Raw genomic sequence first — 15,832 nt, 5'->3', positions numbered from 1 at the left:
AATTGATGAATAAGGATTGATTGAACAAAATACAAGATACACAGATGCTAGTGATTAGTCTTGAATTAAGGTAATAGATGTTGGAAATGATGACTATTATGAAATATATTGAGATTTAAATTGAAAGAGTAGGACGGAAAAATGATATAAAACAGATAATTATATTACAGTTAAAATGTGTGGAATGGATACCAACTAGATAAGAGTTTGAGACTCGGTGGAAATACGTTAGAAATTAATTAGAAGTGCTGGAAATTAGCTAAACAAATAGGAGGAGTGCTGGAGGGAATTATGCTGGACACCAGCCAAACAATGGAGGGAGATTAGAGGAGATTATGCTGGAAATCAGCCAAACAATGGAGGGAGTTAAGGAGGAGATTATGCTGGAAATCAGCCCATAAAATGCTGGAAACAGCCAAACAAATAGGAGGAGAGTTGGAGGAGACTATGCTGGAAATCAGCCAAACAATGGAGGGAGTTAAGGAGGAGACTATGCTGGAAATCAGCCCATAAAATGCTGGAAACAGCCAAACAAATAGGAGCAGAGTTGGAGGAGACTATGCTGGAAATCAGACAAACAATGGAGGGAGTTAAGGAGGAGACTATGCTGGAAATCAGCCCGCAAAATGCTGGAAACAGCCAAACAAATAGGAGGAGAGTTGGAGGAGATTGAGGAACTATTCTGAAATTAACTAAATAGTTGGTGTTTTGGAGGGGATCAAGCTGAGAATTAATCAAATAGAATAAGCTGGAAGATAGTTAAATATTAGAGGGAGATATAGTAGAAAATATATTAGAAATTGGAGTAAATAAAATATGTCTTTGTGAGAAATCTGTGTAATATGTAAACTGGGAGAAAAAAAACTAAGGTAAACTGATTTGAGGATAAGGGTCAAAGGATTAAAATTAGACAAAACGTTGTTTTATAAAATATAATAAAAATGGAGTGGTATTGAATTGAAATTAAGAATAAATGGTGATAAAATCGTAAGGTAAACACTTAACAAGAGGTTAGAATATTGTAAAAATTATTTTGATATGACTTGTATAAGATATAAGGTAAAGAAGAATAAAGATATGTTTAGAATTGTTATGCAGATGTAAAAATGAGTGAAAGTGAATTTGAAACTAATTTTGGATAGATATAATGGATTTATATAGATGAAAATGTTAAATTTGAGTTAAAATTGGTTGTTTTAAGTTTTGAATTTCTTTTTTATCTTCTTTTCTTTTCTTTTTTTGTTTACTTATAAAAGATGTAATGAAAATTGTGAATTGAGCTTGTGAAAGGAATGTAAGCGTGGTAACCATCTATGACCGGATCGAGATTTTTGCTCTTGAAAGTTATGTTTTATGTTCAAATTTGGAAAAAATAAATAAAAAATATTTACAAAAACAAAACAAAACCTGAAACTAACTTAACCAACCCTATATAAATTAAAACCTGTTATTTAAACAAACACGAAAATGTTAATTTCTCAATTTAAAATGTATGTGAAAAGACAATAAAAAGATCCCTTTCTTAAGTTTTACTTCCTCAGAGAAGAAATCCTATACTATGGGGACAATCAGAGTTGGCTCCCAATTTTTAGGATTTGTTGCAAATGTAGAATAGACTGTTAGATCTTTTGGAGGTGCAATGGCTCAGCGGTTAAGAAACTGAGCTTGTTAGCTGGAAAGCTGACAGCCTGGGTTTGAAACCCAAGCCCCGTGCAATGTGGTGAGCTCCCATTCTTGCCCCTGCTCCTGCCCAACTAGCAGTTTGAAAGCATGCAAATGCAAGTAGATAAATAGGTACCACTTTGGTGGGAGAATAATAGTGTTCTGTGTTTTGCCACACACCCTACTCTGCAGCATGATGTCATGCTGGCCACATGACTATGGAAACATCTTTAGACAATGCTGGCTCCTTCAGCTAAAAAATGGAGATGAGCACCACTCTCTAGAGTTGGACACAACTGGATAGGGAAAACCTTTACTTTTATTAGATCTTTGACTTGTTAAGGAAAACACATTCATTAAAATATGAAATTCCCAGGCTTGGAAAACCTTAAATCAAATTGCATTTGAAATATGGCTATCAGATTTGGACTACAAAAATCTCGACAATTTTTAGATGGCAACAACATTTTAGATGTTTAGATGACATTCAAATTGTGAAAACAATTTGTTGTCTAGAAATTATCTGAGTTTTTCTAGCCCAATCTGGTAAACCTAATCTGAAAGTGAATGGGTAATTAAGGCAATGATGCTAAACAAGTTGTTTCGATTTGCATTTCCCATAATCTTCTAGAATAGTGGTTCTCAACCTTTCTAATGCCACGACCCTTTAATACAGCTCCTCATGTTGTGGTGACCCCCAACCAGGGGTGGGTTCTAAATTTTTTTACTACCGGTTCTGTGGGTGTGGCTTGGATGTCATGTGACTGGGTGGGCGGGGCTAGCTGGTCATGTGACCGGGTGGCCATGGCTATGTGTATAGGGACTACTCAGAGGGCTGAAAAAAGTCATTTCTAACAAGTCCTTGCACTTTTGACTGGTCCTCACACTTACGACCATCCTCACATTTATGCCCGTGCAGCATTCTTAACAACCATGTCACTCATTTCACAACTGCTTCTTTTCACCATGGTGATAAAATAGGGCAAAAAACGTAAAATGTGAGGATAGTCGTAAATTCGAGATCTGGTCAAAAGTGCGAGGACCAGTCAAAAATAACTTTTTCAGCCCTCTGTGTAGTCCATGTGCACAAAAGGACTACCCAGAGGGCTGAAAAAAGTGATTTCTGACAGGTCCTCGCACTTTTGACCGGTCTTCGCACTTATGACTGGTCATCATTTATGCCCATTGTAGCATTCTTAACAACCATGTCACTCATTTCACAACTGCTTCTCTTCACCATGGTGACAAGATAGGGCAAAAACGTAAAATGTGAGGACAGTCGTAAGTTCGAGAACTGGTCAAAAGTGCGAGGACCAGTCAGAAATTACTTTTTCAGCCCTCTGAGTAGTCCATATGCATAAAAGGATACAGCAATAGAGAGGGATGAAGGAAGGGAAGGGAAATTAGAGTAGGAGTGAGAGTAAGAGAGGGAGGAAGAGAGGAGGAGAAGGAGAAAGGAAGAGGAAGTAGGGAGGAGAAGAAGAGGGGGAGGAAGAGAAAGTAAGATGGAAAGAAAAGAGAGAGATGGTAGGTTTGAGGAGAAAGATTGCTGTACAATAAAAAAGATGAAAGGGAAGAAAGCCAACCCCAAACAAATATGAAGATATTAAGATAAAGAATGAATTGTTAAACTTTAAAGAATAAAAGAGAACAAATATGAATAAATAACAATAATTAGAAACACACATACAAACATACAATGTATTTTCTTTTGTAGGAAGTTAGCACCCACCCCTTTCCTGGAAGAGTGAAATATTTTAGGAAATATGAAAAAGGCAGAATATTATATTTCCCTGGGATAAGCATGTTTTGAAGCAGCTCCCATCTTCCTGCCCCCACCCTTTGTCATTGGGCCATTAAGGCCTGGGCCAGTCTATTCTACATAACAAAGATCTACCTCCTTCAGGCAGAGCCATAGTAGGAATTGCCAAAGATCCAATAAAGATAGGATTAGCCCTCTACACAATAGCAGCAGAAACTCACCACATGTGACCTGGGAAGCACATGTGACCATCAGCCAGCAAGGCTAGCTAAGACCCCCACCCCCTGGGAATCTGACAACCAATCAGGATACTCTTTCGGGGCCCCAAGAAATGCAGAGCCAGAGAGAGCATAAAAACCCGAGGATTTACTGTATCTGCCCTTTTCTGTTCAGGAACTCAAGCCATGTGATCCTGTCCACCATTAAACCATCTTTCCAAGCAGTCTCCATGTTTCCAGTGTCTTTTTCCCCACTTGGAGCAGAACCTAGAAGGAGATTTCTTCCAACACTTTGAACAGAGTATTTGGCCGGTTCACAAATTTAAACAGTGTTTAGTCATTTCAATTAAATTTACAATTTCTATATTTCCTTTTTGCCATATTTATTCCTCATCTATTTTTGTAAAAAACCAATATTACCCTTCTTCTTCATCTCTAATCTTAATCAAATTCAATTTTTCCCTTCTATTCTATATTATACCCCTTCCCATTGTCATCTATTTTTATATCCATCCTCACATTGGTTAATTATGTAATATTACAGTTGTTTAATATAAATTCAACATTTTAATATAAATCAATTAGTTATATAACTACCTTTTTTGTATATTAATCAATATGAACATGAATATTCCAATTATTTCCATGCAATCCAATTTCTTACAAATCAATTAATTATATTTACCAATAATAATAAACCAAATAATTTCCCCCATATATTCCTCCAAACCACAACTTAACCATTTCTGCTTTCAACACAATATACAATTAATAGTATCTCAATTATTACAATTCCCTAGTTAAATAGAGCTTTTTTTCTTTTGTATTTTAAAATCTTGAACTCTCCTCTTTTTCCGTAAATTTCCCATTGTTTGCACCTACCTTTTTTGGTGAGGAAAAAGAAAAGAAATCTGCCTGCCTAATTTTCCAACGTTGCAGCAACAGCAAAGCCAACAGCCTGCTTTACTTTCAGTTTCGTTTTTCAGCATAGCTAGGGGGAAAAAAATCTGCTCCAGCAAGCAGCAGAGCCCTGAGCAAAACAGCTGAGAGCAAATCAGCTGAGAGTCGGGAGCCGATCTAATCAAGGGCTAATTAGCCTATGCTGAAGCTCCGCGGGCCAATAAAATTACAAAAAAACACTGAACCATTTGTTAAATTGCTGGCTCGCCCGCCCCTCCCCCACCACTATTTATTGGCAATAAATAGTGGTGCGGAGGGGCAGGGCGAGCCAGCAATTTAAGAAACGGTTCAGCCGAACCCCCTAGAACCAGCAGAATCCCACCACTGGCTATAGGGCGGCCCTTTGAAGCCCCGTGGCAAGAATTTAAACAGTTTTTTTTTCTTCTAGCCATCAGCTGGGACTCAGGAGGCAGCAATAGATTGGGAGTGGGCGTGGTAAGCGAATGGCCGGTGATCCAACAGAGCAGAGAGTGAGGGTGAATCTGGTAAACTTAATCTGAAAGTGAATGGGTAATTAAGGCAATGATGCTAAACAAGTTGTTTCAATTTGCATTTCCCATAATCTTCTAGATTCTAGAATCTAGAAGATAAGACTATAATATTTTGAGTTTATAGTATCAAGTGCAAGGAATCAGAAATGATAAATGAGCTGATCTTATGGTATCTTCATTGTTGCTCGCCTATAGATAGGAATATTGCTAGGCTAAAGCACACACTGCTTAACTACTACACACTGTAAATACTTCAAAGTTTTAGGGAGGATGTTTTCAAAGACAGCCTTAACCATAACATACTATAATAATCAGATTTTGAATGAATGAATAATGAACGAATTAATGTGCAATGGATAAATAAAGCAAGTTCAGATTTGTTTAATGGTAGGGACTGGGCCATTGGATAGGGGAAAAAATAAATAATTAAAGTGGAAGAAAATAATATCTAGTAACACTTGGAAGCCAAATCTCAAGAATCAACATCATGGCCAGGAGATTCCAAGATATTCTTATCTAATTATGGATTTGATCCTAGAGACAACAATCAAAAGTAGATCAATCTCCTCCAAACAACAACCAGCCCCTCCCAATATCACCTTCCTGGTCTCCATTTGTTCTTTGCTCTCTGTCCATTCTTGGGTTAGATTATTTTACAAACAATGTGCTGGGTTCAACACATTAAAGTCCCAATTCAAGATGATTAAGTATGGGGTGTGAAGTATGCCTACCAGAAATTGTGCTATGAGTCTTATTAAATGATGACTTATGACTGATGAAGATGATGGTGATGGTAGTAAATAATTAATCTTGACCAAAGCTGTCCTACAAGCTATATACAAGTAGTCCTTGACTTATGACCACAATTGAGCTCAAAATTTTTGAGACCTTTGTTAAGTGAGTTTTATCCCATTTTATAATCTATTTTGTTGTTAAGTGAATTATTGCCATTGTTCAGTTAGTAACACAGTAGTTAAGTGAATCTGATTTACCCATTGATTTTGCTTGTCAAAAGGTCTCAAAAGCTGATCATATAATCCTGCGACACTGCAACTCTTATAAAGATTAGTCAATTGCCAACTCTCTGAATTTTGATCGCATGACCATGGGGATGTCTGTAACAGCCGTAAGGGTGAAAAATGGTCATAGGTTGCTTTTTTTAAATGATGTTGTAACTTCGAAGGTTCCTAAATGAACTGTTGTAAGTCGAACTGTTGTAAGTTGTATTTTTTCTTTTTTTCATTATTCTCTTTTGTGGCTAAATTTATCCATTACCTCAATGCTTCTGAATCCTGGTGTTGTACCAACTCAGCATAAAGCCTCATGTCTTCACAGGGGAAGAATCCTTGACCATTTTTGTGGACAAACGGAAGCTCAGTCGGAAGGCAGAAGCTGGTAGCCTCTCAGGGAGTGGTGGAAGTAACACCACCGTTTCCTTGGAAACACTGCATCAGTTGGCAGCCTCATACTTCATTGATCGGGAAAGCACCCTGAGACGTCTCCACCATATCCAGATAGCAACTGCTGCAATCAAGGTAAATCTAGAGGCACATAAGTAAGGGTTATTTAGAGTGCCCTTGAGAAAGAGCTCTGTGCAAAAACCATTTCTCGGAACAATAACCGAGACCCTGCAGTTGCAAAATTGGGAATGATGGTTAAAAAAGCAAGAGCCCTGTAGAAAAACAACTCTAGCTTTGCACCAGATGAAGCTATTAAAAAGATGAATAACCTTTTACACTTAGCCACACTTAGCCTTTTGTTTTGTTTTGTTTTTCCTGGTACTGGGTGCCCTCAGGCATGATAGAAAGTGGGTGTAACCACGAGAAATAAAAAGAATTTAAACTCAAATGGATACTCAAGAATTCCAGAACAGAGTAATGTCAAAACACAAATACACAGAGACCTAAAATGCCATTTTCCTGTTGCATCTTTACTGTAAAATAAGGGGGAGAGAGATGAAGGGGCTGTCCAAGGGATGCATGTATGTAGTGTAAGTTGCTGTTTGTCTGAGCCATAGACAAAGAAATGGATTTGGATTTGGTAGAACAGACAAATTCCATTCATTAGATAAGCTTATAGCAATCACTATATATATATATATAAAGCTACTTAAGATGAGTTAGACGCCTGGTCCATTTTTTCAGCCTTGCCAGCTAATCCCCTTTTCAACCCAATGTGCTAGGAAGGAGACAGTTTTAGTTTTGAATGGAACCCTGCAATTTCTCCCAAAGTATACTGTAACTGTTGGATGCCAGTTACTTTACTTTTTCTTCTGCATTTGACAGAACACATCTCAATTTATTTCCCCCCCCATCAACTTCTCTGTGTGCCTAGACTATAATTTTCAGGTTGCTTAATCAGAACTCCCATCCCTGAGATTTCTACAATTATAAACCTTTTGTGTTAGCCATCTATTTCTATTCCTCCATCTTCCCAAAGAATCAGGAGGCATAGCAAACAAGAGTCAGGCCTTAACTGTTGATTGTGTGCTATTTATGGGAAATTGGGTTTGCTAATTATGCTGAATTTTGGAGAAGGAAGTACAGGTGGGGGATCTTCTCTCTCAACAAGCCAATTACTATACATTTATTTTCTTTTTTTAGAAGCAGTGCTGCCTCTTGCACTGTCACAAACTTGATGTACTTCACTCTTGCTTATACAACCAATTTTCCAGCCTTGCTATTTCAAAGTACTTTTATATTTAATTTCATATGCATGAAGTGGTGGGGGGTTTTCTCATTCTTTACTGCCACTTTTAAGTTTTGGAGTTGATGGATATATTTGTGCAAATGTTCCCTTCCTGTTCTGGCAGTGTTAACATGGGGAATATTCCACCGGAAGGTATTTCTGCACAAGCCTCACTAAAACAATTCTAAGTTGTACAGGAAGGGCTTATATTCTTGTGCAACTTTCTTGTTAGGAAGGAAAAATCAGATTCAGTCTTGCCAGGGATAGAATCTGCCTTTCTCCTGTGTACCATTAATGGCCTCCAAAGCATGATGCAATCTTTATTTTATATTGGAATTTTTTCTGGGTGTAAAATGTATGGAATTATTTTATGGAAAGAAATTGCAATATATTGAAATTATACCACTTATAGCCCTAATAGAGAGTAACCTCAATATACATTTGAAGATACTTTTAAAGATTTAAAATTATTTCGACCAATTAGAGTATAAGTACTATACGCTGTTGTATTTTTATGCTGTCTTTATTAATATACCTTTATTTTTATACTGCCTTTCTGTATAAGCAGCCATGATGGTTTATATGTTGTATGCCACCCAGAATCACTTTGAGATGGTGCCCAAATAAATTTGACAAAATAAATAAGAAATAAAAACAAAATGAACAGCATTAACACCATAAAAACCAGTCAGAGAACTGTAATAAATATAAAAAGTAACAGTAGAAAAACTTCAAATGTTATTTTGTTTTAATTATATTTCAACATGACTCTACACCATATCAGCTTCAAAAGAAATGTCTCTTTCATTCATTTTCACACTTACTCTAATTTAGAGTGATTTCTAGTTCCATGTATATCTCATTATCATATCTTATTATCTAAACTGTTTTGAATCAGGATGATTGGGATTGATGAAAGGCAGTCATATCAGATGATCAGGACTTTTTACTAGTTTTGATGCTATCAGTCATGATATTCTTCTGAACCAGTTGATAGGGAGTTAAGTTAGAGGGGTTCAGTTTAATATTCTATACCAGGGGTGTCAAACTCAATTTCATTGAGGTCTACATCAGGGTTGTGTTTGACCTCAGGGGGCTGGGGTAGATGTGGCCAGAGTGGGCATGGCCAGCTCAACATCACTTGTGTCAGGGATGCCTGTGGTGGCCCAAGTTCTTTGCCAGAGAAAACAGGTTCCTGAGCTCTGTTTCCGGCTGCAATGGCCTCCTGCAACCCTCTGCCAGCGAAAACGGAGCTCGGGGGGGGGCACATGCAGCCCTCCCAAGCTCCATTTTCACTGGCAGAAGCACAATGGGCAGGTCCTTTGCTATTTCCAGGGCAGCCCCATGGGCCAGATCTCAGCACCCTGCGGGCCGGATCCAGCCCCTGGGCCTTGAGTTTGACACCCCTGTTCTACACCAATGAATGGCTATTTTTTCAGCTATCTCTTCATTTTTAAAAAGATTAATTGACTGAAATTAATCAGTCAATTCTGGAATGTTCTTGTACGAAGTCTCACAATATGGTGACTTTGTGACAATTTTACATTTTTAAAATAAATCTTATTGATTTTGCTTTAATTTTGAGATTCTTCTGGAGGTACCTCAGGATACTAACCAGGGGTGAGTTCTACTTACCTTTACTACTGGTTCGTAACGGGATTGTGCACGCTCGCTCGCTTCGCTTGTGCACGCACTTTCTGCGCATGTGCAGAAGCTTCTGCGCATGCGCAGATCGCTTCTGATGATGTCAGGGTCAGTGGGCGGAGCCTCCTGCCGGTTTTACTACTGGTTCTATAGAACCGGTCTGAACCGGGGGCAACTCACCACTGATACTAACCTCTTAAAGTCAAAATTGGAGTGATTCCTGAAATATGTGGTAGTTTCATATTAGTTGTGTTTGTTTAGGGCTAGGGTAAGATCTGAATCTGACCAAAGCAGTCCAGAATAGTAAATCTTTTTTTTTTGCAATCCATTAAAAAAAATAATTTCTCCTTCACTCTCAAATACATTCCTGGGTTCACAACAAAACCAGTTTTGGAGCAATTCTGAAAGGCAAATGGCAGTTTGAAAAAAATAAATATCCAGCTCCTACCCTTCCTCTGAGCATTGCCTACAATAAATCCAGAGACTCCCTCCCTCACTGCTATTGATATTTTAATTGTGGTGATATTTTATGTATTGCCTATGATATATCCAGTGTCAATCCTATACTACTTCATAATGCATAGTTTCTACTAGGAATAAATTCTGTTATCTGGTAAATTTTATACTCATGTACTTAATATACATAACTTATTGCAATGGGATATGGAATTTTACAAGTGATGTTGATAAAGACGGATGTTTTCAAAAGTAGAAAAGAAGAATGACATTGGAAGAAATGGGAATGTTGTTTCATGATGGCAGTGAGAATAGGCAAGAGGCAAGATCTTGCTCTTCAGAAAGGAATGGCTTCATTTAGAAAGGAATGTCTCTTTAACTTTTTTGCAATTATGAATTTTCTGTAATGAATGGGAGAATGCATACTGAAATAAGACAAGAGACTCTCGAGATCCAGTTACAACTTGATCTAGTTAATTACTAGTTATGCCTACATTAATGCAGGCCCATTTAAGCAAAATCGGATGAAGAATGAAGCTTTTGTAGACAAAATATGTTAGCAGGGGGAAATCACTGGAGAATCAATGAGTTGTTGATTTGCACATAGCATAGTCCAGGGGAAGAAGGTGGAATTCAGAAATACGATCTGAATTGACTCTTCTTAAGCAGAGGGTGTGTGTATACCTGAAGGCACCATCTTGGCAGGAGAGGAGACAATGGCATGATGGCACCAAGTCTGTGGTCCACATCTAACTTTATGAAACCATATAAGGCAGGTTCCCTCAACACCTGTCCTCCAGGTGTGCTGTACTTCATTACCCATAATCTTTTAATAAGCATATCCTTTGGCTGGTGCCCTTCAGCCACATGAAGCATTTGGTTAAATCACTGAAATCTAAAGGCTGCACCATTTTTCTGCCTCCCATTGCCAGCTTTTTCATCAATCAAAAGTACCTCCTGACAATCCAAGTAATTCCTTGAATCAGAATGGGTTACCTTCTATTTGTTTTACTTAGGTTTTACTTACTTACATCAAAGCTATATGCTTCCCATCTTTAGGTTACTGAAACCAGGACGGGCCCTCTTGGCTGCAGTAATTATGACAACCTTGACTCTGTGAGTTCAGTTCTTGTGCAAAGCCCAGAAAACAAGGTTCAGCTACTTGGTAAGGGTGTTTCTCTTTTCACCTGCTCTGTTTATCTGCATTAGTCACTGGACACTCACTTTGTAATATTTGTGTGTCATTGCAATATACTGCTACAAAGAATACTAAAATGCAAAGTATTGCTCTTCTGTCTGAAACAACTTTGCTTTCTTTCTTAGGAAAGTATGTGGCAATGTGCTTAAAAATGGGATATGCAGTACCGTACCAGCATCTTTTCCCAATACTGATTGCAATTTAAATTATGGCTTCTATGATTATAACTCTTACTGTCCCAAGATAATTTCCACACAGAAACCTCCCTGATGCATTCTATCATACCCGTTATTTATTTATTTACTTGATTTATGTAGCCATCCATCTCACTTTTATGTGACTCTAGGTGGCTTACAATAAAACAAGTCAAAACACAAACATGATACAAAACAGATAAACAAATAAACAACAACAACCCATACAGCAGCCAGGCAGGATCTAATCTATCATCCAGACATCAGCCTCTAACCCATGCCCAGGCACCCAGGCACAAGTACAAAGCAAAGTTCTTAAGGCCTTATGAATGGCCAACAAGGACAGAGCCAATCTCCTCTCAAGGGAAATGAAGATTTCACTGAAGCTTCACTTCATTAACTAGGAGACTCAACTATCTAGTTAACCAGATAGTCAACCAACTATGGTATCTGGCTGAGGCATATAACTGCATCACAAATCTGGAACAAAATCACAAAATGTGTGTGTGTGTGTGTGTGTTGTGGCCTGTCAGCCACCGTCCCCTCCAGCAGCTGAATCAGAGGAGGAAATGTGGCAGTCAGGGTCAGCATCAAGGCAATTTGAGAGTTCTGAGGGGGAAGAGGGAATGGAGCTGGCAGAGAGAGAGAGACAGAGGCGGAGCCTGGACCATCCATCAGCCCTCAGATGGAGAGACAACACCGCCCAGGTCTGGAGGTGGAACAGCTGGCTCCAGTGCCCGACGTGCAGATGCGCAAAAGACAGAGAAGAGGAGAGCAGTGGAAATCCATGGGCCGATCCTTGGGAAGGAAGAGCCACCGCTGCTAGCGAAGCCACACCCTAGCTCTGGGGATAAAAGGTAGAGGGTGGATATGAATAGATGTAGCAGACAACTATTCATCTTCCAGCCTGACAGACTTATTAGCCTGTGTTGAGAGAGAAACTTTTTGCCGGGGCTGCTAATAAAGGAATCTTTGAGTTAACTTCAGAGGGTTTGTTGTATTTGGAGAGCTGGGTCAGAACTGTGTGTGTGTATATATATATACATATAGATATACATATGCGTATATACACATATATACATATACTGTATAATATTTCATTAGCATGTAATACATTCACAAACAAATATACATACACAAGAACAACTATGCTAGTCCATCAGAGAAAATAATGTAAAATTTTAGGTTCTTAGAATTTTTTTAGGCTGTAAAATAAATTTTACATTAGATTAGATATCATGGACATAAGTTGCAGTTTAGACTCAAAATGGTTAAAGACTAAATCACAGATCATTAGTACAGTTTAGCTTCCCCATCTCATCCTATTCCCTAATTTCAAAAAATCTAAAGACTGTGCTCTGAAGAAAAATCACATGTCCTGGATTAATACAGAACAGAAGTAAAAGAAATTTAATTGCCCTTATATTAGCAAAAGTAGAAATTAATTATAAAAAATTAGACAAAAAGGTCAGTTGAAGAAATTGTGTAATGGCATTTTGGCTGGTCCTAATTAACTTGTTTAAGCAGTTGCCAGAAGCCAAAGCTGATTCAAAGGCACAGCAATAAATAAACAAACAAACAAACAAACAAACAAATAAATAAATAATATATTGCCCAATTACAACTTTTGGCTTTTGTATATATTACAGATATAAATTAGGATTACTGAAATTTAAGTGCTCAGGTGCACAGTCCTGGAGATTGTGTATACTCCCTTGCAGAGATGTTCACAAATCAGCGGAATTGAAAGATTCTAATATTACCCATTCAATATTAATAATTACTAATGGCAATGGTAGAGTGTGAATTGATCAGAGGTGTTATTTATAGTGTCTGCTTAAAATATCTTGATATGGCTATAAATTTGTTGATTGCAAATACATGGTCTACAACTGAAGAAAATGTGCTTTGAAAATGTGTGCATTACTTAAGTGATATTCTCAATATTGCCAATATAATTTAGAATGCTGTGTCCAATTGCCAGCACATATTATTGGATACAAATTTATCCAATATTATTATTGGATATGAATTTATCTTGTTTTTGAGTGAAGGAGGATAGACATGACCAGAAAGATATATACTCAGATTATGAGAAAAATTTGTTCTGGTAATTCCCAGGCAATTTTCTTCACTGAAGAAAAGACAAAGTCAATAAGAAAGCCAAACTGATGAACCCAATCACAGCTAAATGAACAAGGAATTATACTGAGACATGTCTTCCCTCCCAGTGCTTTGAGATGTTTCAGTTTTTTCCTCAATTTGCAGGCAGCAAATACTATTTTCTCTTTCCCTACAATTGGTGGAAATAACACCATCCACATGGACCAAGTCAGAATAAATGTATTATTGTAGAAAATCTAACTGACCTGTTTTACCAATCCTATTTTCAGTTTCAGTCCTGTTCTACCAGTCCTATTTTCACTTGATTTACCAGCATTGTTTTCTGAAATCAACTCAAAAGAATAGTAAAAGGCAAAAATGTCTCCTGTGTCCATATGGTGGAGCTCATTTGCAAAGGAATGATCTAACTTTAGGCTTTTCCTATGAGAAGGGTTCCTGGGCAAGACTTAATCTATGGTCTGTTTATGAAGAAACTGGTTTCAAAAATAAAGCCCACTGTCCTTAAAGAATATTGCATTCAGTATAGTACTAACTACAATATGCTTCACTGGAGACTTTGCAGTAGGAAGTTGAATCCTGTAGCTCTAGTGTGGAAATAATCTTAGGAAGCTTTCTTCTCTGATGCAAAATAATTCAGAAATTATCAAAAGAAAACACTACATTCAGTACATTCTATATTCACATTCAGCAATCAACAGAGCATCAGACCAATTCAGACCAATCAATGGATCTTCAGACCAATTCTGCATTTAGATCCCTGCCATAGAGTCATTTACTATTCTGAACATATTTGTGTTTCAGCTGTGGTGAGCAAAAAGTTGCGTTTTAAGCTTTTCTTATCAATCTATCTTTAGCTGTCCAGTTTTTCATCAAGATGTGATTATAGCTTTGGTTGTACTGCCTATCTATTCATGGTAATGCATTCTAAGTTTGAGGATCAATATTGGAAGAATGTGGAAATATTATGTATGTTTTCCTCTAGAAATATTTTAATTATCAGGAAGATAGGTTTTCAAATCCCACTGCAATAATTTCATTGCTTGGGCCATTTGTTTGTTTGTTTGTTTATTATTTTATGTTCAAAAAAAGAAACAAAAAGAAGAAAAAATAGGAATAACCTAAAACAGATATTTTCAATGTGTCAAATAAAACTTGTGCATATACATGTCTCATGCAATAAAGTTATTAACACTGAAGACATTTTACTTAATGAGAGACAGATGAAAAGTTAAACATATAAACATATCAATTGATATATGCAGTTTAGATTTCTAAATAAATCCTAATTGGAATTCATAGCAGTAAAATGATTGTTTAGCTGCAGAGAGAAAGCTAGCCTCTTCATGCTGCTGCACACTTAATTGAGAATGGGTAGTCTTCCAATGTTATAGTATAATTTTTTTTTTGCTATCATAAAAATATACTGTATTCATATCTGCAGGCTACCTATTAATTTCCAGAAGATCAGTATATAATTTTAAGAATTGAACATCTCTAAGTAACCAGTTAGCTCTCCAAAACAAAATTAATGTGAAGTATTTTTTTATCTAAAAATGACCCTCTGCAAATATCAGTGTTACCTTTGAAATACCACTTTGTCAACAATTAGCTGAACTTACCATTTTTTCTTCACTTTTCTTTTTTTCTTTTTTCTTTTAAAATTTTGAAAAATTAATTAGCAATATTTAAATATTTACTTTCCTGAAAAGTACTATGAGGGCAGCAGTCTGATTTTCAAAATACTTATTTATTCACAATGTGGATGTCACTGTACTAAGGTTGTGACTACTCTGTATTCCTTTGGTAGGTCTTCAGGCAGTATTACCTGAGTACCTGCGAGAACGCTTTGTTGTTGCTGCCCTAAGTTATATCACCTGCAATTCAGAGGGGGAGCTACTGTGCCGAGATAATGACTGCTGGTGCCAATGTGGGTTTAATTACCCGCAGTGCAATTGTCCCGAGACTGACATCCAGAGTATGGAAGACAGCCTTCTCCAGATCCAGGAAATCTGGGAGAGTCATAACCAACAGTTTCGGGAATCAGGTGAGATGGGGAAAAATGGATTTTCAAATATTGACTTTAGGAGATGATAGATGTCACATTTTTTGTACTCTGCCATTAATAGTGCCAGCAATATATTCAGCAATATATTCAGCAAAAACCATAACTCTTTCCCATTTCAGAAAATTGTTTCCAGCATGCTTAGTTTGAAATGAGGAAATATTGGCTGGGTAGGCGATCAACTGGTTAGTCCTTTTGACATGTTTCTTGATATCTAAAGTATTCTATCCAGTGGTGGAATTCTAATATTTTTCCTACTGGTTCTGTGGGCGTGGCTTGGTGGGCGTCATGTGGCTTGGTGGGCGTGGCTTGGTGGGTGTGGCAGGGGAAGGATACTGCAAAATCCCCATTCCCTCCCCACGCCTGGGGGAAG

General features: G+C 37.4%; 1 protein-coding gene and 1 long non-coding RNA gene across 4 annotated transcripts in view; one reads left to right on the top strand and one right to left on the bottom strand.

The window, feature by feature from the left end:
- The window catches only part of LOC117661176 (uncharacterized), a 185,367-nt gene that overhangs the window by 26,486 nt on the left and 143,049 nt on the right, over positions 1-15,832 (bottom strand). The gene's annotated exons all lie outside the window — the stretch shown is intronic.
- BRINP2 (BMP/retinoic acid inducible neural specific 2) overlaps positions 1-15,832 on the top strand; it is a 146,431-nt gene that overhangs the window by 114,298 nt on the left and 16,301 nt on the right. For all 3 annotated transcript variants that reach the window (XM_034409734.3, XM_034409735.3, XM_034409736.2), the window contains 3 exons: positions 6,429-6,628; positions 10,941-11,046; positions 15,205-15,441. In XM_034409734.3, the coding sequence (XP_034265625.1) occupies positions 6,429-6,628; positions 10,941-11,046; positions 15,205-15,441 (543 nt within the window). The remainder of the gene's footprint in view (positions 1-6,428; positions 6,629-10,940; positions 11,047-15,204; positions 15,442-15,832) is intronic.

Source organism: Pantherophis guttatus, chromosome 3 (genome assembly GCF_059756535.1).
Source record: "Pantherophis guttatus breed Tessera chromosome 3, ASM5975653v1, whole genome shotgun sequence".
NCBI classification, from domain to species: domain Eukaryota; kingdom Metazoa; phylum Chordata; class Lepidosauria; order Squamata; family Colubridae; genus Pantherophis; species Pantherophis guttatus.
Note: the sequence above shows the minus strand (reverse complement) of the source record. Positions and strands in the feature narration are given on the sequence as shown.